The sequence below is a fragment of the Castanea sativa genome, chromosome 3, assembly GCF_040712315.1.
Source record: "Castanea sativa cultivar Marrone di Chiusa Pesio chromosome 3, ASM4071231v1".
Taxonomy (NCBI): domain Eukaryota; kingdom Viridiplantae; phylum Streptophyta; class Magnoliopsida; order Fagales; family Fagaceae; genus Castanea; species Castanea sativa.
The window spans coordinates 16,232,644-16,257,866 of record NC_134015.1 but is presented as its reverse complement, the minus strand read 5'-3'; the positions used below and the strand labels follow the sequence as shown (position 1 = coordinate 16,257,866).

Genomic DNA, 25,223 nt, shown 5'->3' with positions numbered 1-25,223 from the left:
TAACGGCAGCTCCGCTGACATACTCTATTACCCAGCATTTCAACAAATGAGGATTGGGAGAGAATGACTGATCCCGACTGACGCGCCACTCGTTGGCTTTGGAGGTACAAAGGTATACCCACTAGGCGCGGTCACCTTATCCATTATGGTTGGCGATTACCCCCAGCAAATCACCAAAGATGTTACATTCCTAGTAGTAGACTGCTCATCAGCTTACAATGCTATTTTGGGCCGCCTTACCCTCAATTCGTGGAAGGCTCTAACCTCTACCTACCACCTGATGCTCAAGTTCCCGACCGAAAACGGGGTAAGGGAGTTACGCGGTGATCAGATAGCAGCACGCGAATGCTACATTGCCATACTCGAAATACACGACCATTTGCCAGCGATGTGTATAGAGGAACGGCGGGCAGCGGCAGAGTCAGTAGAAGGAATCAAAGAGGTGCCTCTTGACGATACCAAGCCCGAACGGACGACAAAAATAGGTACTCTTGCTAGCCTATCAGTTCGTCAGGACATAAAGTCATTCCTAAGAGATAACCAGGACGTCTTCGCATGGAGCCATGAGGACATACCAGGAATCGACCCTTCCGTCATTGTTCACAAGCTAAACGTTTTACCTACTTTCTCTCCTGTTCACCAAAAAAAAGTGTGTGTTCGCTCAAGAAAGGGATAGGGCCATAGTTGAAGAAGTTCGCAAGTTGCAGGAAGCAAGGTTCATACGAGAAGTGTACTACCCCGACTGGCTGGCCAACATAGTAATGGTGAAGAAAACCAACGGAAAGTGGAGGATGTGCGTTGACTTCACAGATTTGAACAGAGTATGTCCCAAGGACAGCTACCCGCTCCCAAGGATCGATGTCTTGGTAGATTCATCGGCAAGGCACCAACTATTAAGCTTAATGGATGCATTTTCTGGATATAACCAAATAAAGCTAGACGAAGCTGATCAGGAGAAGACCTCTTTCATCACAAGCCAGGGACTCTTCTATTATAAGGTGATGTCGTTTGGCCTCAAGAATGCAGGCGCGACATATCAGAGGCTTATGAACAGAATGTTTGCACACCAGATTGGGAGGAATGTTGAGGTGTACGTAGATGATATGCTGATAAAAAGTGTACGGGAGGATGACCACCTCAACGACCTGAGGGAGACCTTTGAGATGCTTAGGCTCTATAACATGAAATTGAATCCCAGGAAATGTATGTTCAGAGTAACGACTGGAAAGTTCCTCGGATTCATGGTGATCCAGAGGGATATCGAGGTCAGTCCAGACAAGGTTCGGGCTATCATGGAGTTGGCACCACCAAAAACCATCAAGGAGGTATAGAGTTTGAATGGTAAGATTGCAGCCTTGAATAGGTTTGTTTCAAGAGCAATGGATAAGTGCCTCCCCTTCTTTCGCACATTAAAGAAGGCTTTTGAATGGACGACTGAGTGTCAGCAAGCGTTTGAGGATCTAAAGGTGTACCTCTCTTCCCCACCCTTGCTATGTCCGCCCAAACCAGGAGAGGAGTTTTTCCTCTATTTGGTCGTTTCCTCAACCACTATCAGCGCAGCTCTAGTTAAAGAGGAGGATGGAGCCTAGAAGCCAATGTACTTCACAAGCCAAGCACTATAAGGGGCAAAAGAAAGGTACCCATCTAGGGAAAAGCTCGCCTTTGCATTAGTGATTGCAGCGCGCAAGCTCAAACCGTACTTTCAGGCCCACACCATAGTCATCTTGACGTAAAAGCTACTATGGAGAGCAATGAGTAGTCCAGAGGCAGCTAAATGAATGGCGTTATGGGCGATCGAGCTAAGTGAGTTTGATGTGCAATATCGACCACGCACGGCCACCAAAGGGCAAGTTATTGCAAACTTCATTGCCAAATTCGCCTGACCAAATGAACAGGAGGCAGAAGGAAACTACCAGTGGATGATATACACGGACGGGTCGGCGATAAAACACACAGGAGGAGCTGGTATAGTGCTTTTCACCCCAGAGGGAGACGAGGTTCAGTGCATGATCAGACTCAATTTCCCCGTAACAAACAACGAGGCCGAGTATGAAGCTCTAATAGCAAGACTAGATCTCGCACGAGCAGCAGGAGCCACGAGTGCAATGGTACACTGCGATTCTCGAGTAGTTACTAGTCAGAATACCAGTTGTTGCGAATGCAGAGGAGAATGGATGAAGGAATACCTCGAACAGGTAAAGAGAAGGATGCACAACATGAATGTAGAGTTTGTTCAAATCCCAAGGGAGGAGAACGAACAGGCCTTCCTCGACTTGCCAAGGCAGCATCAGCAGATAACATGCCTTCCTCGAGCCAAGTACTCCTCTTTGTTCGCCCATAATAAACGTAGTCAACGTGCAAGAGATAGGAATCGAGGAAAACTGGACAACACCGATCATCTCCTACCTGAAGGATGGATTGTTGACTTGTGAAAAAGGAGCCGCAAGGAAATTGAGAGTATGCGTTGCGCAGTTCATATTGATTAAAGATGTCTTATATAAGAGAGGTTTCTCCTGGCCTTATCTAAGGTGCTTTGTCCCCGAAGAAGCAAACTACTTCATGAGGGAAGTAGACGAAGGAATTTGCGGGAATCACTCGGGGTCACGATCCTTAGTCCATAAGCTGATTAGGGCCGGATACTACTTGCCCACTATGTAGAAGAATGCCTAAGCATACGTTAGGAAGTGTGACAAGTGTCAGAGGTTCGGTAACTTCATATGGCAACCGATAGAAGAACTCACTCCAATGACGGCCTCATGGCCATTTGCTCAATTAGGTCTTGACATCATCGGCCCGTTCCTTATAGTGGTCAAGCAGCTGAAATTTCTACTAGTCGGCATAGACTACTTCACTAAGTAGGTAGAGGACGAAGCATTAGGCAACATCACAAAGAATAATGTACACAATTTTGTATAGAGAAACATCATTTGCAGATACGGAATACCTATGGTCCTGGTCTCGGACAATAAGAAACAATCCGATAACGATGCATTCAGGGACTTCTGCTCACAGCTCAGGATCAAGAACCATTATTCGTCTCCTTCCCACCCACAGGCCAACGGTCAGGTTGAGGTCACAAACCGAACCTTGCTGAAAATCATCAAGACTCGGCTCGAGGAGGCAAAAGAAATCTGGCCGGAAGAGTTACCCAGTGTACTATGGGCTTATAGGACGACGGTGAGGACACCTACAAGAGAGACACCGTTTCGGCAGCGAGGTAGTCATTCCAGCTGAGGTAGGTCTCACCAGTTATAGGGTAGCAAACCACGACATGCAGAAAAATGACGAGGTGATGCGCTTACAACTCGATCTAATAGTTGAGATAAGAGCGACGGCTGAACAAAGGCTAGCGCGATATCAAAGCCTGATGGCCAGACACTATAACTCTCGAGTTAAGCACAGGGATTTCAAGAAAGGAGATCTCGTCTTAAGGAAGATAACGGGCGCCACCAAGGACCAGTCTCATGGAAAGTTAAGACCCAACTGGGAAGGACAATAAAGGATCGCGTCATGGAATAGGAAGGGCACATACTATCTTGAGACACTGAACGGAAAAAAGCTATAACATCCCTAGAATGCGAAGCACCTGAAGAAATACTACCAGTAGATAGAGGCGCAAACGCCGGCACTCCTCATTTCTAGTTTATTTTTTCAACACACTGTTAGGATTAGTGCCCTTAAATACTATTGTATGATGTTATGTATGATATTATGTATGACATTATGTATGATATGATGTATGACTTAATATTGTGATTGATAAAGTTATTTTATTATTATCTAAAATAACGGTAACATGAATATGGGACATTATCATATAGTCCATGAGATGCATTGTATGTGATTTATGTGAAAAGTCACGGAAGATATAAATCACAAGTTCTTTGTAAACTCAAAATTTATAGTTCGTAGTCGGTGATGAAATTGGGCATTTCATCTGCGAAGACTATAACGTATCAACTAAGATGATTTGTCTTGATCATGGAAGTGAAAACTTCTAATTGATATGTTGATATGTTTTAAGAGTTAAGACATATTGAACAGGACCATTGTGAGATTTATTATTCTTCTAACGACTATCAAATGAATAATAAATCTCACGACTTCTATTTGCATGAACTCTTAATCTGAGAGAATAATGGACCTGATCATGAGGTGTAGGTTGCTTTGATATATCAGGAGTGAGATCTAAAGTGACGGTCAAAACCTCAGTATGTTGGGCAGCCACATTTAGTGTTGATGGAACATATATTTTCAAGATGGAATTCATAGTCTCTTGATGGAAATATAAAATATCCACTTGAGATAAGTTTAATGGGTTTAGTTATTCAGAGAGTTAGGCCTAACCACTTTAGTAAGAAATTACTAAAGTATATATTTATGAAATTGGATTTCATAAATATATAATGAATAAATTTAAAGAATTAAACCGGGTACTCAAGGATAAGATGTAGTAATTTACAAAGTGACAGTCTACATTTATGACTTTGTGTTACTACGAATATTTTATGAAGGGGTTGCATGTATAATAAAGTCTTGGGATATAATTTATTAATAAGGCATAGAGTGCAATTATATTTATATAGTGGTATTAAATATAATTAATGGTAACTTTGGACTTGTCAAGAGTTGACGAAAAAGCCCAAAGCCCATTGGAGCTAATGTCTTATTGGTCTCTTTTGGTCCCACTCCAAGCCACACACTAAAGCCCAATTGGAAAGACTCAATAGGCCAACCCAATTAGATAATCATTTAGTTATAAAGGGAGAAATATACAGAATTTTTATCAGTGAGATATAAGAAACGGTGTGTGAGAGAGTGTGAGACACACTTTCATTCTCCCTTTGAAAACTGATTGAGAGACCACACATCTTGGACGTAAAGTGGAATTGGAGTGAAGATTAAAAGTGTTCCCAAGTGCTTCTAATCTTTGTTTTGAATTTCTCCACACCAACGTACGCCATCTTCTTCTTAAATTCTGAAATTTACATAGTGCACATTATCAATCATGAATGAAATAGATCCTTATTTGTTGCTTCCGCTATGTGTTTTGTATGAGATACAAAACCAAAATTTTTCCTTCAATTGGTATTAGAGCCAGGTTTTCATCTCATGATTGTATAGCGTGTGATTGAATTTTAGAATTTAAAAAAAAAAACCATTATCTTTGTGTTTCAATTTTCTACATCATAAAGTAATGGTGCTGTGTCTTAATAGTTATTGCATCATTTGGATATAATGAAGAGAATTACTTCACTTGTATATATTATTATTGATCAAGTGTCGTGTATGGTTATGGCCTAGAGGATACAGTTATTGAATAAAACGAATAACGGTCAAGTGCGATGGGATGTATAATAAGACAATTTGATGGTAATTGTCTTGATGTCCCACGGATTGCATTGATTTATGGTTATTGTTGATTGTTGGAGTAACTGTCATATGCTTGCACCGCTTGGAATTCAATTGCATGGTTTGAATGTCTTTGCATGGCTTGGACTTAATGCAATTGCATGGATTGCATGGCTTGGCTATTCAAGGATTCTTTTGTCTTGCATATTTTATGGCCATGGAAAAGATCAATCCGTATATATATATTGCAAGTGGAACCCAATAGATATTATTGTAAATATGGAATCCTTGACTTCATGAATTAATTAATATATATATATATATATATATTTTTTTTTTAAATGTGGAATCCGTATGACATAAGCAATGAAATACCTTATATCTATTGATATAAGGTTGATATGTTTTATATGTTAATAAGGATTCAAGGGCTAACTTCATGAATTGATTAATATATATATATATATATATATATATATATATATATATATATATATATATCTTAATATATATTTATATATGTTAATGCTAGTTTAATGAAATTTATTCCTAATGAGATTAGGATTATATTTTCAACGTGTCTAATATTATTATGGTTCTTCATCTTAAAAACCTTTAATTTAAAATATCTAGTGGGAGAGAGATACAAGGGTTGGATCTCACAACCTTCATTGTTGGTTCATAGTAGTGTGAAATATATACTTTGTCTTTGCCTCGAGCTTAGCATTCCATGTGGAGAGTATTTATTTCATGGTCCTACAAGATTGAATTTCCTAGTTTATAGTGGTTTGATAAACACCTTGTCTTAGCTTCGAGCTTTGCATTCCATGCGGAGGGTGTTTTATCATGGTACTACAAAATAAGCCTGTTAAAGGGATGAAATGTGGTTACACATGATTCTAGACAATGGTATATACTAGACTAAGTATTATAGTATCTTCTATGCTGAGTTCTTACTATTATTACTTAGAGGCTAAATGTAAAACGGCATATTATTAGTGTTTGATAAGAGTTATCATGATAGCACTAATAATGAGAATAGTTCTCAATCAATCATAGTATTTTATGTTCACTCTATGCTGAGGGATATTGAATATGAGATTAGGTTGTGGTTGCATATATTATTTTATAGTTTTATTAAGGTTTCATATTATATGCTTATATGCTAAATTGATAATGTCCAGTTTACTTATTATATTCATGTTTATTATTTTTAGATTTTATCATGCCATCATTTAGCCCACTTGTTTCTATTCTTAATCAAAACAAGCTGACTGAATCCAGCTATGTTGACTGGAAAAGAAATTTGGACATTGTTCTTACTGCTGAAGAGCACAAATATGTGCTTACTCAACCATGTCCTAGCTTTCCTTCATTAGATGCTCATTTCGAGGAAAAATAATAATATGATCGTTGGTAGAAATCTAATGAAATGGCCAAGTGCTACATTCTATCATCTATTTCAAATGTTCTACAGCATCAAATGCAGGATGTAGAACTTGCTTCGGATATAATGCATAGTCTAAAGGAGATGTTTGGTGAGTAAGGCCGTTCTGCAAGGCAAGAAACCATGAGGCAAATTTAAAATACCAAAATGGCTGCAGGAAGTTCAGTGAGGGAGCATTGTCTTAGGATGATTGCTAATCTGAACACATTAGAAGTTTTAGGTACCGACATTGATGGAGAATTCCAAGTGGATATGATACTTCAGTCACTACCAGAATCATTCAAGGAATTTAGACTCAATTATAATATGAACAAAAAGATTTAATCTTTGTCTGAATTAATGAATGAGTTAGTGGCGACAGAAGGCATCCTTGGTACTTCTAGTGTTGAAGCCAATATGGGTGAAGCTTCTACTTCTCAACCTAAGTCGAAAGGCAAGGGTAAGAAGAAGAAGAAGAAGAAGAAGAAGGACTTTACTAAGAAAGATGGTAAACAAATTTCCTTAGGGGTTGCCAACAAAGGAAAGAAAACCAAAGGAAAGTGTTTCCATTGTGGTGAGAAAGGACATTGGAAGAGGAATTGTCCAACATTCAAGGCTGCCAAGAATAAGGGTATGAAAAGTTCATTTCTTCTTGAAATATGTTCGGTATAGAATCCAACGAATTCCTGGTGTGTGGATTCAGGTTGTACTAATCATATCTGCAATTCTTTGCAGGGTTCCAGGAGACCAGAAAGTTGAATGAGGGAGAACTATTTCTTACTTTGGCTGATAGGAGCAAGATTCCGGCTGTAGCTGTTGGAGTGTTTAATTTATGTTTTAAGTCTAGAATTTTAATATTGGAAGACTGTTTGTATGTACCTAATGTTCGTAGGAATTTAATTTCTGCAACTTACTTAGGTAAACATGGATATTGTGTTATCCTGAAAGACAATGTTGTAATAAAGAAGGATAATGTGTTTATCTGTTCTGGCAATATTGTGGATGGTCTTTATATTTTAACTCCTGATAAGTATGAATTATACAATTCTGAATTAGATAGTAGCTCTCATGTAAAATCATTAAAGAGAAAGTTTCCTTCTATTAGTGATGCATATCTATGGCACTTGCGTTTAGGTCATATTAATTCAAGTAGGATTCAAAGATTAATCAAAGATGGACTTTTACAGCCCATGGACTTTGATGGTTTTCCAGTTTGCAAATCTTGTTTGGAAGGTAAGATGACCAAACGACTTTTTAATGCAAAGGGTAAAAGAGCCCAAGATTTGCTAGAACTAGTACATTCAGATGTATGTGGTCCTATGTCAATCCAAGAAAGAGGTGGCTATGAGTATTTCATTACTTTCATTGATGATTATTCTAAATTTGGTTATGTGTACCTAATGAAACGGAAGTTCGAAACCTTTGAAAAGTTCAAAGAGTTTAGGGCTGAAGTTGAGAATCAATTGGGTAAACACATAAAGGCCATTCGATTTGATCGAGGTGGCGAATACCTTCTTGGTGATTTTAAGAATTACTTGACTGAAAATGGGATTATATCCCAGTTAACTGCACCTGGAACTCCACAACAAAATGGTGTAGCAGAAATAAGGAATATGACTCTTTTAGATATGGTTAGGTCCATGTTGAGTTATTTGAATCTACCAATTTCTTTTTGGGGATATGTCTTAAATACTGCAATGTATCTTCTGAATTTAGTACCTTCGAAGTCTATTTCTAAAACACCTGTAGAGTTGTGGAATGGGCGTAAGCCTGGTATGAGACATCTCCACATTTGGGGTTGTCCAGCACATGTGTTGAAAGGAAAGTTTGACAAGTTACAGTCTAAAATAGAATTGGTATTTTTTGTAGGGTACCCAAAAGAAACAGTTGGAGGTTTATTTAATGGTCATAAGGATAATAAAGTGTTAGCACAAATGCCAAATTCTTGGAAAATGACTATATGAATAATTTTACTCCTAGAAGTAGAGTTGTTTTGGCTGAAATGAATGAACCTATAGTTGAACAACCAATGGATGAAACTAGGGATGATGTGGCTATATTAGATACATCACAAGATACTACTCATGAGATGTCTAGTACATAGGTGCCTCGTCGTAGTGGGAGAATTGTTCGGCCTCCTATAAGATTCATAGGTTTGGGAGAAACTTATGAGGCTATCTCAGAAAAGGCTTAATCGGATCCTTACACTTATGATGAACCAATAAATGATATAAATGCACATCATTGGGTCTAAACTATGAAATCTGAATTGGATTCTATGTATTCCAATCATATATGAGATCTCGTAGAGGCGCCTAACGGCATTAAACCTGTTGGTTGCAAATGGGTTTACAAGAGGAAGAGATGGATAGATGGAAAGGTTGAAACCTTTAAAGTAAGATTAGTGGCGAAAGGGTATACACAAAAAGAAGGTATTGATTATGATGAAACTTTTTCGCCAGTAGCCATGCTTAAATCTATCAGAATTCTCTTATCCATTGCTGCTCATTATGATTATGAGATTTGGCAAATGGATGTCAAGACTGCATTTCTTAATGGCAATCTTGAAGAAAAAATATATATGTTGCAACCGGAAGGTTTCATAGCAAAGAACCAAGAGCATATGGTATGCAAGTTGTATAGGTCCATTTATGGACTTAAACAAGTATCTAGGTCATGGAACATCAAATTTGATCAAGCAATCAAGTCATTTGGTTTTGAACAAAATCTTGATGAACCATGTGTGTACAAAAGACATCGAAACAAAGTAGTAATGTTCCTAGTACTTTATGTTGATGATATTCTACTCATTGGGAATGATGTAGGGGTAATGTCATCGGTTAAAGTTTGGTTGTCAAGCCAATTTGATATGAAGGACTAGGGTGAGGCTAACTTTATTCTAGGGATCAAGCTTTGGCGAGATCGCAAGAATAAGATGTTAGGCTTATCACAAGCTAGATATACAGATAAGGTCCTATAACGGTTTAACATACAAAACTCCAAGAAATGATTACTTCCTTTCAGACATGAAGTTCCTCTGTCTAATGACCAAAGGCCTAAACTCAAGAGGAAGAAAATATGATGAGACAAGTTCCTTATACTTCTGCAGTGGGAAGTCTCATGTATGCCATGCTTTGTACTAGACCAGATATTTGTTATTCAGTTGGCATGGTCAGCCGATATCAATTAAATCCAGGACCAAAACATTGGCAAGCTGTAAAGCATATTCTCAAGTATCTTAGGAGAACGATAGATTACATGCTTGTTTACCGATGTGAGGATTTAATTCCCATTGGTTATACAGATTCAGATTTTCAATCAGATCTAGATTTCAGAAAGTCCACTTCAGGATGTGTTTTCACCTTGAGAGGTGGAGCCATAAGTTGGAGAAGTGTTAAGCAATCTTGTATTGCGGACTCCACCATGGAAGCCAAGTACGTTGCTGCTTGTGAAGCAACAAAGGAAGTTGTTTGACTCAAGAAATTCCTTTCTGATCTTGGTATTATGAGAATAGAGCAAGTTCACATCACATTGTTTTGCGACAATAGTGGAGCGGTTGCACAATCCAAAGATTCAAGGAATCACAAGAAAGGAAAGCACATTGAGAGGAAGTACCACATCATTCAAGACATTGTTGCTCGTGGGGATGTTGTGGTAAAAAAGATTGAAAGTGCAAATAATCTAGCACATCCTTTTACCAAAACCTTGCCTCAAAGGACTTTCGAGTCACATTTGGAAGCAATGTGAGTTAGATTAGTGCACAATAGTCTTTAGGGCAAGTGGGAGATTGTTAGGATTAGTGCCCTTAAATCCTATTGTATGATGCTATGTATGATATTATGTATGACATGATGTTTGACTTAATATTGTGATTGATAAAGTTATTTTATTATTATCTAAAATAACGGTAACATGAATATGGGACATTATCATATAGTCCATGAGATGCATTGTATATGATTTATGTGAAAAGTCACAGAAGATATAAATCACAAGTTCTTTGTAAACTCAAAATTTATAGTTCGTAGTTAGTGATGAAATTGGGCATTTCATCTGCGAAGACTATAACGTATCAACTAAGATGATTTGTCTTGATCATGGAAGTAGAGACTTCTAGTTGATATGTTGATATGTTTTAAGAGTTAAGACATATTGAACAGGACCGCTGTGAGATTTATTATTCTCCTAACGACTGTCAAATGAATAATAAATCTCATGACTTCTATTTGCATGAACTCTTTATCCTAAGAGAATAATGGACCTGATTATGAGGTGTAGGTTGCTTTGATATATCAGGAGTGAGATCTAAAGTGACGGTCAAAACCTCAGTATGTTGGGCAGCCACATTTAGTGTTGATGGAACATATATTCTCAAGATGGAATTCATAGTCTCTTGATGAAGATATAAAATATTCCCTTGAGATAAGTTTAATAGGTTTAGTTATTCAGAGAGTTAGGCCTAACCACTTTAGTAAGAAATTACTAAAGTATATATTTATGAAATTGGATTTCATAAATATATAATGAATAACTTTAAAGAATTAAACCGGGTACTAAAAGATAAGATGTAGTAATTTACAAAGTGGCAGTCTACATTTATGACTTTGTGTTACTAAGAATATTTTATGAAGGGGTTGCATGTATAATAAAGTCTTGGGATATAATTTATTAATAAGACATAGAGTGCAATTATATTTATATAGTGGTATTAAATATAATTAATGGTAACTTTGGACTTGTCAAGAGTTGACGGAAAAGCCCAAGGCCCATTGGAGCTAGTGTCTTATTGGTCCCTTTTGGTCCCACTCCAAGCCACACACTAAAGCTCAATTGGAAATGCCCAATAGGCCAGCCTAATTAGATAATCAGTTAGTTATAAAGGAAGAAACATACAAAATTTTTATCAGTGAGATATAAGAAACGGTGTGTGAGAGAGTGTGAGACACACTTTCATTATCCCTTTGAAAACTGGAGTGAAGATTAAAAGTGTTCCTAAGTGCTTCTAATCTTTATTTTGAATTTCTCCACACCAAGGTACACCATCTTATTCTTAAATTCTGAAATTTACATAGTGCACGTTATCAATCATGAATGAAATAGATCCTTGTTTGTTGTTTCCGCTATGTGTCTTGTATGAGATACAAAACCAGAATTTTTCCTTCACATACAATTTTAGTTTTTATTATCCTCTACAGTACTTTAGAGCCCAAAGGGCAATTCTTTTTTATAAACAATATTCTTCTTGCTTATCCATCATAATAAGAGAAGTTTATTCTAAACATATTGAATGTTTTCTACTAAGATTCATTTACTAAGTCCACAAACTAGACAGATCATCCCATGAAGGATGAGATTTATTTAATAAAGTCCATAAACTGGACGGATCATCCCATAAAGGATGAAATTTATTTACTAAGTCCATAAATTGGACGGATCATCCCATGAAGGATGAAATTTATTTACTAAGTTCACAAATAGGACGGGTCATCCCATGAAGGATGAAATTCATTTACTAAGTCCATAATGTGGACGGATCATTCCTAAATCCAAAATGTGGACGAATCATCCTAAGAATGATAAGATTCATTTATTAAGTCATAATATGGATGGATCATCCTAGGAAGGATGAGGTTCATTCCCTATGTCTATAAGGTGAACGGATCTTCCTAAGAAGGATGGGATTCATTCGCTAAGTCCATAATGTTCAATAAGTCCATAAACTGGATGATGAGATTTATTTGTGGTCCAAGAACTGGACAGTTCACCATACGAAGGACTGTTTTGAAAAAAACGTTACGTGAATAAATCACCCTATAAATAACACATAGTCTATAAAATGGACGGAGGGGAAAACTCATTCAAGTTATAAAAAAAAACTTCATATGGAAAATAGACGGGCGTACATTACACATACAATTAAAGTACAATAAATGTCTACATAAGAAACCAACCAAAGGCAACGGTTGAAACAAGTCCACCGTAATGTTCTCCTATACATTCCCAAACTTAAGGTTGACGGGCCTAAGTTGAAGGTTGACGGGCCTCACCCTCAACAGACCCCTTCACATCAACCTTTTGAGCTTCGCCATCGCTGTGGTTTTCACCAAAGAGTTCATCCGTCCCCTCAGTGTCAACGAGGTGAGCTGGAGTCTGGCCCTCAGGGTCGATGGTGATGTGTGAAAGGTTCAAGTTCGGAAAAGAAGCCTTAACCTGACGAAGGCAGTCGTCAAAGTCGTCGGCAAAAGAGGTACCCAATTCACTTAGAAGTGTGACAGAATCTCAGTACTCTCGAATAGCATCAGCCTTTGCCTGACAGAGACTATCCTCTTTGTCCTCCAACATTTCTTTCAGCGACTCTACTTGTTTCTCCAACTCACCACGGACCTGCTCGGATAGCTTCAGTTTCTCTTTATGACAGAGCCTCTAGGCCTTTAGCTCCGATAGCTCTTCCTCCGTTGCACTTGCCTTTGCATGGACACGCTCCAGCGTCTTCTCATGAGAAAGGCAATGTTCCATCAATCCCTTTGCCATCAGGACCCCCTACACCAACAACAAGTTAGTACAAAATAATGAAAATACGATGAAACATGTAGCGACGAATCCAAACCTGTGTAAGGTTAAACAGTATCGTCTCCCCCATTGCTTCAGTAGCATGATTGCTCAGGTCCTTGTAGTCCTTGTCCTTGATGATGGAGGTGATTTGCTTAAGGGTGTACTAGGAATCCTCTCAGAGAAGGACGGGAGGTTTCTCCTTGACAAGATCTAGGTTGATCATTAGACCCTTGCCCTTCCCCAAGCCAAGTTTAGGGGGCAGCTTAAAACCGCCAGAAGCTTAACCAGCAGCCAGTCCCGTCACCACCTTCTGCTTTTCTGATGGTGGCCTTTTCACGGATGAGTTGAACCCGTCTTAGGGGGAAGACCTCCCTCTAGCTTCTTCTTAGCAACAGCTTGCTGCTTAATGTATGCCCTTTTCCTAGCCATTTCCATTTCCACAAAAAAGTGGATGGGTGAGAATGGTAATTAAAAAACAAACACACACAACAAACAACGGACTTACGTCTGCGAATTCATGCGTCGTATCGACGGGCAACAGTGGTAGGTTCTGGACCGTCACAATACCAGTGAAGGGTATCCAAGGCAACGAGCTTTATCCAAGTCCTCTCCGACAACCTAGTAGTCTTAAAAAATTTCTTCAGAAAACCGAACTGCTCAGTGGTAACCTAGGACGGTCACGAGCTGCAAAAAAGACAGTTAGGACAATTGAACAAATATAAAGGATTGAGCACAATAAGGATGGACACATACCAGACGGAGGCATTATACCCCATGTCGTATCAACAAGCATGTACTCATGATCATTTGGATGACACATCCAATTATCACCACGGAGGAAAAAGTAACGACCCTTCCAGTTCCTATTAGAGTCCAAGGTCTCATATACTAGCCTAAGCACCGGACTCCGTGGAAGAAAACTATACATTCCCTTGGATTGGGCAATCTCAAAAGTACAGTAACAATGGAAAATTTCTTCAACTGTCAACCGTCGCGCCCCATTAGACATCACCCCATACAAGACTTCTACACCTAGGAAAACCCTCCAAGCGTTCAGAGAGATCTGGGAGACGGCCAACCCTAGGTATTGAAGAAGACGATGGTGAAGGGCACTCAACAGGAAATGAAGCCCAGCTTTCAGCATCTGCTAGTATACCCTGACGTTTTCAAGACCCCTATAGTAGCACTTCTCTGACTTAAAGGATAGACGGATAGATATGTTGTCGAGTATTTGGTACTTCTCGCTAAGTGTGTTGAAGTGCAGTGTTTTAATGGTAGAGACGAAATCATTTACCGTCCATAAGGGAAGTATGATGAATTCCCTGAATCCATTAAGACTTATGACGGATTGGATGGGAGGGTCTATGCCATCTAGGTTATCATTTGAGTCATACTCTGACCCGTCCTCATCTTGCATCTCATCCTCTATATTGGGAGGAGAGTTGGCTAACGGTTCCTTCTCCTGGCTGGAGGTGCCGGGGTCTGCTTGACCTGACGGAAACACCTCATTGTAGCCCGCTCCATCGCGGACATATGATTGACGACTTGACACCTCACTAGATATCTGACCTACAAGTGACGGATAAAAAACCCTAAGACTCTATGTCTACATTGACGACGGACAAGCGAACGCAATAAATAAAGAAAAAAAAAAACTTGAGATAAGGGAAAGAATACTCATAGTTGACGGTATGAGAAGGACGACGGGAGTTCGAAAAGAACGGTAATACAAAACCAACAAGACAATAGTCAGAGAAGAGTGGACGGAAGCGTTCTGATCAGTAAATTTTTTTCCAAAAGGTAAAAATGAAAGAAGCATGCAACATATATATAGAGGGAACAGTGCAAAAGACGAAGGGACGCTTCGATTCGAGCAAACAACCTCTAAAAGCTAGCCACGTGTCACTATAACATTAATAACCCTAGGCTAGCCTGTCAATCAACATGCTTCTCAAGGATAAAGGTAAACCGTCACTCAATAGATCCGTTCAAAGCAGACGACAGATCCATGGAGTGAGGGGACAACTGAAGATGGTATATTTAGAGTAGAAGGTCTGAATTTGCAAGACCTACGATAGGAAGAGTTACTAGGGCAACAGATAAGAGCGTACGATGACAAGTCTCCTTAAGCATGAGCGAGTGACCTAAGGTGAACGAATCACCTTCAACATATGGACGGTCTAAGATGGATGAATCGTCCATCAGTGGACGGATGACCTGTAATAAACGAATAGGGCTCCAAACGGGCACTGATGACGACGGTCTCGAGATAAGCCATGTGGCAGTGACATGGCTTACTTGGTCTCCAAGGAAATTTCAAATAGCAACAACTTGAGTTCCACGATTAACCAAACCCTTATATGGAAAGGTTCCCTTAAATCACGTACGTTTATGAAAATCTTCTTTACAGGGAAATATTCATCTTCTCCAAGGAACCAAGGTCAGTTCTTCATCACTATAAAAAGGCCATAACCTATAGGAAACGGGTACGCATAACTCTGGCACTCTAGAGTTGTAACAATCTCTCTAACTTAACCTTCGGAGGGTATTTGATCGGTACCACACCGGTACTCTCTTGAGGTCTTTTTCTATCTTAGTGTTGTGCAGATGTTGTCGTGAGTAAGTGAGAACCATGTAGCCTACTAACGATTTTCGGCATCATCATTATATACTGACAATAACAACAATCAAATATTGTGGTTTTCTTATCAAATATTTGTCCATAATTCTAGCAAAAGAATAAATAATAAACTATAAGTTCATTTTAAATATTAATAAAATTATTAACTATTGTTGTTTAGTTATTTCATTAATTTGTTTGTCTTTTAAAAACTATAATTTGTTATATTGTTGTTTTATTAATTATAAAATTATTAATTGTTGTTTAGCCTAACATAATTTAATTTGTTTGTCTTTTATAATGTATTGGTTAATTAAATTATTAATTATTGTTTATTAGTTGCTTCATTATTATTTTTTACTAACTATTAGCACACATCTCACTGTGCACTAGCACACACCAACACCAAGAGCTAATCAGATGATAAATTCACAATCACAAATCACAATAGACAATACACTAAGGACAAACTCAGTAACTCACCAACACCAACGGATGAAGTCAAAACAATGACAAATATTAATAAAGTTAAAATAAAGCTAAGCAATTACAGTTCAATTAAGCTAAGCAATTTCACCAAAAAAAGAGAGAATCAGCCAATCAAATAAAGTCTTTAGTCTTAAAGAGAGAGAGAGACTCTCATTTCACTTAAATCACTTTCAGACTTTCAATCTTCAGATAAAAGAGAGAGAGACAGAGACAGAGACAGAGAGAAGTAAGAGTCTAAGAGAGAAAACCCATTAGAGAAAAAGAGAGTCAGAGAGAAGAAAAAATGAAATACCTTGAGGTTGAGGGAGCAGGTAGCCTTGAGGCTGAGAGGTGGGCCAGGAGACGCCGTCGGGCTGGGTAGCACGTCGAGGCGACTAGCGAGGTCCGCGAGGAAGGAATCTCTGATCCAATCTGTGCTTTTTTGATCTCCGATCCGACTAGCGAGTGGCGAGGCGATGACTGATCTCCTATCTGACTGGTGATGACCGATGAGCTTTGTTGCTCGAGTTTGAGGCAGAGGTGCCGTCGATTGGTCTTTGATGACTAATGAGATTTTTTGAGGTAGAGGTGTTAGGTTTCTCCTTTTTTGATTTCAGTTTTTGCTTTACTTGATAAATCGCAGACGGTATATTGGGTTTTATTTTATTATTATTTTTTTTTTTTTGAGAATCCGTGGAGTTGGTACCATCTGTTGGGTTTGCCATATGTTGTTTTTTTCTTTAGATTGGGTTTGCTTTCCCTTAGGATTGATGTTGGGCTTTGAGCAATGGGCTTGCTCTGTTACAAATTTTTTTGGGGTTTTTTTTTTTTTTTTTTTGCTTGAAAGTAGACAGATAATTTTTTTTGTTATTTGAGGGTATTCTTGATTTTGCTTAAGGGTGTTCCTATTTTTTTTTTGTTAAGGGTAAACAAATAAAAAAATTTAAATTATTATATATAATTTTTTTTTTCAGTTTAGCGTGTTCTTGGGAACACCCTGCAGTCAACGTGGCGCCGCCACTGGATTCGAATGTTTGATCTCAATGGAGACGGTGTCCTAAGCTTTGATGAGTTCCAATCTATGATGCGTTGATTAATTCATATCCATTGCTGTTCACCGTAAATATTTGCACGATTCCTTTGGTGATCGGTTTTTGTTTTGTTAACACTTCATTCTTTTGCTTGTTACACATTTGTAAGGAAAATATTTCCATAATCTTGTAGAATAATCAGCTTATATTTTTCAAACTTTGTTTATATTGATGTATTATACAATATACCATATATCTAATTTTGAACTTAATAAAAAAAAATGTAATTTTGAACTAGTTTAATTTTTTAATAATTCCACTTTTGGTATTAGTCTTTTTTTTTTTTTTTTTACTGAAATGATAGAGGTATTTAGGGTCCATTTGGATACATCTTATTTTGCTGAAAACTAAAAATACTATAGCAAAATAATTTTTAAACATGTAAGACCCATTTTTAATATTATTTTCTGAATAAAGTGGTTATGGGTCCTGTGAATAGTGCACTTTGTCACCTAAAAGCTGAAATGCGTGCATAAAAAAAAAAAAAAAAAAAAAAAACACACACACACACACACAAAACACAAAACGCTAGACGCAAGATTCCTAACGCTATCCAAACGCTCATTTAGTATTAGTCTTTTTTTGAGAAGATTTTGGTATTTAGAGTTTAAATAAAACTCTACTAATATTTTTGTTTCCTTAATAAAACTAATACTCTAGTTGATAGTTGATACAAGTTACGAGAGTTAAACTATATATTTATCTCCAATTTCTCAAATGGTTTATTTATTTATTTATTATTTACCCGGATCAAATGATTTCTTAGTGTCAATAATACTCCCACCATTATACCATCCATATTCCCAGCCATGTTGCTTGATACCAAAGCTAAGAGAGAGTACAGCACATACCAATAATATTAAAATAGTCGTATCTTTAAATGCATCAAACACAATTCTTAGAAACTCTTTTGGTGGTGGTTTTTGGTATTGTTGGCACCAAAAACATTTTGTCTATGAATAAGATCAACCTCACAGCCATTGATACCGTTTTTTACATCAGTTTCAAGAATTAAAGCAAGTTCTTTAACCCCTCCAAACTCACTCAAAGACTCAAAGTTTTTATCCCTTACCGAAGCTTCTTCGGATCAATAGTAAGCAAAAAAACTAACATACCAAAACAAAATACAAATTTCCATAGAGCATAAATCAAAGAGTTATCAAACGTATTTGCAGCACACACAAACCAAAATCGAAAGTCGTCGCACTACCAAGAGATCTCTAATCTAGGGCAAAGCCGCATTGCTTTATATATATAAGAGAGAGTCCTAACAGAAGTCTCTCTCTTTTTTTCTTAATCCTAAAGTTTTTTTTAGGTGATTTTTTTAATTAAATCAAATTAAAAAAGATAAATAAAAAATATTGATGTGGAAAATTATAGACGTCAACCAAAAGTCAAAAACTTAGGGTTTATGTTTAGAGGTTGTATGAAATTACACTACGTTCCCCTCCTGTTTTTAGTTACGTATTAACTATTTTTTTCGTTTTTTTCTTTTTCGGAGGTGAAAGTATATCCTACCCTGTTTTTTTAGAACAAGTACTAACCTATTTTGAATAACTAACAGAATATTTATCTAAAGTAAAAGACATTAAGAAATTTGTTAAAATGTTTAAATAAACAAGACATGTGTTTGCATCTCTTAGCACTACAAAAAATGCATTTTTTAGCTGCGTTTTTTTAAGCCGCGTTTACAAAAACGCGACTATAGAGTGGCTTTGACCTCCTTTTCCGAAAAATGCAACTACACCACTAGATGTATAGCTGCGTTTACTACACGCGGCTTTTGACTAGCTCTGTAGTCGCGTTTTGTGATTTTTTCATTTGACTTTCAACTAGGGTTGTGTATTCACAACACCAATCTAACGAACTCGATTCATCCAAATACAATGTCTTGAATTGTCTTTTTGTGGGTAAATAATTTGGGTTGGCTTCTCTCTAGCTTTCTTTTCTTTTCTCTTCTTTTTATTTATTTATTTATTTTTTTTTTTGAAACTTGGGTTTGACAAAATTTTCAACCCAACTAACTTGACACAATTAACATTGTTAGCAGTTTTATATATATATTTCTTAGTTTAATTTATTTTTTATTTAAGATTTACTTTAAATTTGTTAGTTAGATTTTTTTTTTTAACTTTTTAAGACATAATAGTAATGAAATTGAAATATTATGTCAAATTGTGTATATTAGAATAATTTATTGAATAATGCAGTTGAATGTTTGAATAGAATTTTTTTTCATTAGGTTGAAGATTTTTCAAAACAAAGAGATCGGTTCAGATTAGAAAATACCCCAACTTAACCCATTCACACAGGCTTTACTTTCAACCTCTATATTTCATCACTATGCAAGATTTGAAGCAGAAACATGTAACATCAAATAATTAAATCCATCATGCTTTAATGGAAATTATCAACGAATTTTTTTTCTAATAAAAAACAAAAGATTTGATTTATTTTTCACAAAATCTAAGGTTCAAATTTACCCACACATCATAATCCAAATGTTATATTTACAAAACCCATAATCAATATATATAACTGAAGCTTTGACCTCTCCACAATTTTCCACATAAGCATTTCTTTTTTAATTTTTAAATCTGATTTATTTCTTTTTATTAAATATATATACTCTCCTTTCTCTACCTAATACTCTTCCCCAATATAATTTTGAAACCATAACACTCTGAAACCAAAACGCCACCTCTCCTTTCGACATTACTCACCAAACACAGAACCTATACACTCTCTCAAACGCAGATCCAAGCTATTTCACAAAAAGCTTGCAAGGGCACAACCATGGGAGCCAACGTTTTCAATCTCCAACCCAGCCTCCATATCAGAGCATTCTCTCTCGGTATCTCTTAATTAATCAATGAATAAACTCTTTTCCTATTGTCTTTAATTAGGGTTTTTTGTCAATTTAAGGATTTCATCTTTAATTAGGTTTTTTTTGTCAATTTAGGGATTTCAATTCCTAACCCCTTTTTCTCTCTATTCTTATTTGTTGAAGTCAGGGAAACACTCATAGAAAATCAAATTGTACAAGTTTTGTAAGAAAGTGGAGATGTATTGAAGAGCCTCCCAACCTTCAAAATCTGACAACAATCCTACAGGTTTTGCTTTACCTTCAAGTTGTGCTTTATTTTGCTATCTAGGTTTTTTAGCACATCTGATTTAGCTTAGCTTAATCATTTGTTTGATTGAATAATTATTTGGGCACCTAAAACGCCAGCCTTCTTTGTCTCCACTTAGTCGCCTGTTTTTTTTTTTTCCCAAACCTTCTACCTCTTCTGTACAAGTTCATGTCTTTTTTAATCAAATTTGTCAAATTTGTTTAGAATTCTGTAACTATAAACAAATTTAATTAGGACTATATAATGATTATCTTATAAATAGTTTTGGCAATAGTGTTTATTCCTTTTAAAAAAAAAAAAATATTTTTTGTGCACCAAACCAATTCACAGCTGTTCAATTTATAATTCTTTGTACATTTGTGTTGTTCCTTCCTTGCAACAGATTTAAAATAGCAGATTTCAATGAATACCAAACAGCAATAGATTTAATTCTTTGTACATTCGTTTGCTATTTTAAAGCAGGTTTCATTCTTAATTTTTGCTCTTCCATTCACTTTTATTTAGATTTAATATTCCTGATTAATTTCTACTTTTTTATTGCCTTTCTCTTCAGCCTTTTCCTCCATTCGAATCAGTATCATTTGCCTCTGTACTAAATTGCTGAATTATTAGATATTGTTGTATAAAACAATACTAGGGATTATGACATGTTCTAATTCTGCACCTAATATGACTATTTATGTTTTCTACGTTGGTGTTTAACTTTGCTTGAAGCTTCAAGAAAAGTTAATTTCAGAGATCTCTTAAGACAAGGCTTGCATCTAGAAGGTATAATTTTTCCTTTTCCTTCCAGTGGGATCTAAACATATTTATTTATATTAGTTTTGTTTACAAGTTTATGCTTTAAGGTAGAAGAAAGTGATGCACATTCTAGAATGTTAATTTCACGTTCAAAACTTCGGTAGGCAAGAGGACTAGAAACTCTTTTATAATATTTTGTCTACAATATTTTAGATCCTTATTTTGTCTATAATATTTCAGATCCTTATTTTGTCATATTTTCCCCTATTGTGTTCTAATGCTTAACCACATTAAAATTTGACGGTTCTTTCCCTTGAAAGTTGTTTATTTTCAATCTTTAAAGCAAATATTTTTAATAATCAACAAAGTGGCATAAGATAATGGGGTGGCAGATTTTTTATTGATATGAAAAAAAGTATAGAGAAATTGTCATAGCAAGTCTTAATGACAACTTATGTTTGTTTATTAAAAAGTGTATTTTCTTTCTTTCAAGAGACAGACTGAACTTTGGTGAGATGTAGCTTTATTTAATTAAATTCCTAGAACCATTGTTTTTTGTCAGTTTTTTTTTATGAAGTTTGTCTACAAAACTTTCTACAAGTAAATTAATAGAGAGATTGAAAAATTGAATTGGAACTTAAGCAAACTTATCTGTCATTCCCATATTTGATAAAATTGTGGATTAGGAGCCTCATTAAAAATCTGAAAGGATTATCAAATAGTCATAATACAATTGTAGGATAGTTTATGTACCTTAATTGAGTACTGATCTTACGTTATGAGATTCCGAAAATTTTGATACTAGGATTTGTTTTAGGTTTCAATTTTAAGTAAAAGTTGAGTCTAATCTTGATGTCAAATATGTATTCTTGTATGATTAATTTTCTTTACTTTTAGATGAATTGCATGAGGTTGATTAATAATCTTTCTCTAATTGTATGTCTTAAATAATTATATATATGATCAAAGTGTATTCTCAATTGGTATTGTGAGTAGTATTTTTTGCTTCCAATATGTTTCCCATGTTTTCTTTATTTCAGAATTCCTTTCTTTTTTGGTTTTCAAGAAACACATGTCTCTTCTCACGAAAGCCTACAACAGGAAGTCTTTCCAACACAAATTCTAATATGTACTTCTCTTTTCTTTTTAAATTTTCTTTTTGGAATTTGTTTCCTCAATTAATCCAATTTATAACTCTCTTAACCAAGGAAGTCAATACCGTACCGGAGGCTGTACCGGTTTGGCCAGCGGTACGATATATTTCGGATACCGGTCAATACCGGAGTACCGTTTTGGATTTATCGCTAAGTATTAAATATATATATATATATATATATATATATATATATATATATATATATATTAATTGCATATCCATTAGTCAAGGCCCATATAATTTGTTTATAATATTTAAAATTATCAACTCATATCTTATTTAATAATTTAAACTCTAGCTAAAATGTTAATTCATTATACTAGTAATATATAATATATAGTATTCTTGGCAAAAAAGAAATAATATATAATATTTATAATAGAATTGATATTGATATTTATAAATAAATAGAAAATATTGATATTGATGTATTAAAATACTAAAATAGGCCTCTAATAAGTAGTCTAGTCATTGTACTTGTAGTGGCAGTGTTCTGATGTGTGGGGCAGAGCACACATAAGTGGGTAAAATGTTATATTAAAAAAAAAAAGGGTAGAGTTTGAATTTTTGATTGATGTTCACGTGTGTTACCAATGACTAGTCACTTGTCAAGCACACAAAATAGCATAAACTTAAAAGATTAAAATAAAAAGAATCATAAACGACAGAAAGAAGAAGAAACGTATGTACTGAGAACTCTAAGCAAACAAAGAAGAAGAAGCAGCAGTAGCAAGAGCTAAAGAGAACATCGCCAAATGAGATGCTATAGGCAATGTGGTGGCGACAACGACAACGTGTTAGCGACGGCAATGACCCAAGAGCAAGAGCAAGTCAGTAAGTTATTGAGAAAGGAGAGAGATTATTAGATCTAAAAAATTTTTGTTTGTTATTTCGGTCCGGTATGAAGTTTCCGGCCGAAATCCGATTTGTTTCCCAGTATAACCGAAACGACCCGGTATAGCCAATATTTAAAACGGTACGAAACAAACACATTTTTGTACCGTCTCAGGCGCCGGTACGAAATATTCCAACCATACCGGCCGGTACGGTACAAGATTGACTCCACTGCTCTTAACACATTATTATTCTCAACTTTATTCCCATCATCTACAGGGTTTTTGGTTTGAATTTGTTGTTGATTCAAACCCTATATGTAAATCAAAAGAAAATGCAAATTGTTTGATGAATTACATTAGTTTTTTGTTCTTTTTTCCACAATTTGATTTTGTACAATGTCCCTTTTTCAAGTTTAATAAGTAGACATATATACTTAATGCTTACTCAAATTTGCGTATAAAAAAGGTATAATATACTCTCTTCTATTTTTGCATTGTCTCTTTGAGACCATGGGTTCTCCCAATGGCTACTCTATCTTATGAAATTAAGATTAAAAAAAAAACAGAAAAATAAATTACATAATTGTGACAATAACTAAAGAAAAGAAGCTATTGAAGATCAATATTAAACTCAAGTTCTCACTTGAAGTGAAGCTACAGCCTACATTTAGAGTTCAAAATGCTTTATTGTGCACAAGGGCCTTAAGAATTGGATTTGTTAGGACTAAGGAGGGGTTATTTAAAATATGATGATATGACCTTCTTGGCTAATTAGCATTAGCAAGAGGACTATTTTCTTCATATTCAAGTTGTAGCTTATCATGTAAAATTATGCATGATGGTCCCTTCTTAGGCTCACACCATGAAATTTCTATCCAAAAAACTGTATGTTTTAGTTTTACCTAAGAATGATATGATATTCTTTTTCATTTCCATCAAATTTGATAATAGTTTTCCCTCTCATCATATCTTGAACCTCTAGGAGAATATATCTCTTTCCAATTTACAATAGATTATAATATGTAGGATTTTGTGGTTGGGAGAGTGGAAAAGAAGACTAGCTGATTGGAAGCATGGTAGACTAATGGAGTATATTCCATCTCATTCTTTATTGTGATGTCTTTGTGATCTTCTTTCAAAGCAAAGTTGGTAATATCATATTAAATTTGGTACTTTTCTGTAGAGTTTTTTGATATGTTAGATAGAGAGGTTTTTCTGTTCTTTTGTTGTTGGAATTCTCGATTTTAAGTTTCATTCTTGAAATTTGATCTCAAAGTAAGCAAAAATAGAAATACATGTTTGATTTGATTCTCTCTCTTATATACCTACAACTGTTTTTGTTGTCTCTTTGGGCTTTTGTTATAATATGTAACATTGATTACACATTTTTGGATTGGATATTAGCTTTAGGATGTTGATTATAATGACAAAATTTTGTATAACCTTATACACATTCTTATGCAGTGACCGCATGACACTTCTTAAAGCTTTTGAAGGATAAAATGATGCAAACCGTAATCAAAAGAGTCCTTTCACCTTGCAAATGACCGAGAATATGATAATGCAATTTGTAGATCTATTTAGCATTAGCTTTGTAAACAAATTGATGAGTGCTAATGTAAGTTCTTTAAGATTTTCAAATTTTAAGGCATTTGATTTGCTAAAATCTTATAGTTACTAAAAACTTTCCCGTGCATCGCACAGGTTAGCGACTAGTATTTGTTAAAGCTCCAATATGGTGGATCCACTTTTAAGCCAAGAGAACGAAAATGGCAAGTATATATCTAAATTTCATTCTCAGTCACCTTCCAAATTCAAATGCTGACATTTACTATAGACTTCCTTCC

At 35.8% G+C, this 25,223-nt stretch overlaps 1 protein-coding gene across 1 annotated transcript; it reads left to right on the top strand.

The window, feature by feature from the left end:
• The first annotated feature begins 145 nt into the window (after positions 1-145).
• On the top strand, positions 146-3,234 carry LOC142628594 (uncharacterized). The gene is made up of 4 exons (XM_075802658.1): positions 146-598; positions 651-1,325; positions 1,896-2,428; positions 2,934-3,234. The coding sequence occupies exons 1-4, from the start codon at positions 146-148 to the stop codon at positions 3,232-3,234; spliced, it is 1,962 nt and encodes a 653-aa protein (XP_075658773.1).
• Positions 3,235-25,223: the final 21,989 nt, after the last annotated feature.

Excerpts from the sequence above, each read along its gene's own strand:
- LOC142628594 (XM_075802658.1), top strand. The coding sequence starts at position 146 with ATGGTTGGCGATTACCCCCAGCAAATCACCAAAGATGTTACATTCCTA. Across the intron at positions 599-650 it reads GAATCGACCCTTCCGTCATT|TGTGTGTTCGCTCAAGAAAG; the intron begins GTTCACAAGCTA and ends ACCAAAAAAAAG. Across the intron at positions 1,326-1,895 it reads CACCAAAAACCATCAAGGAG|GAGGCAGAAGGAAACTACCA; the intron begins GTATAGAGTTTG and ends CCAAATGAACAG.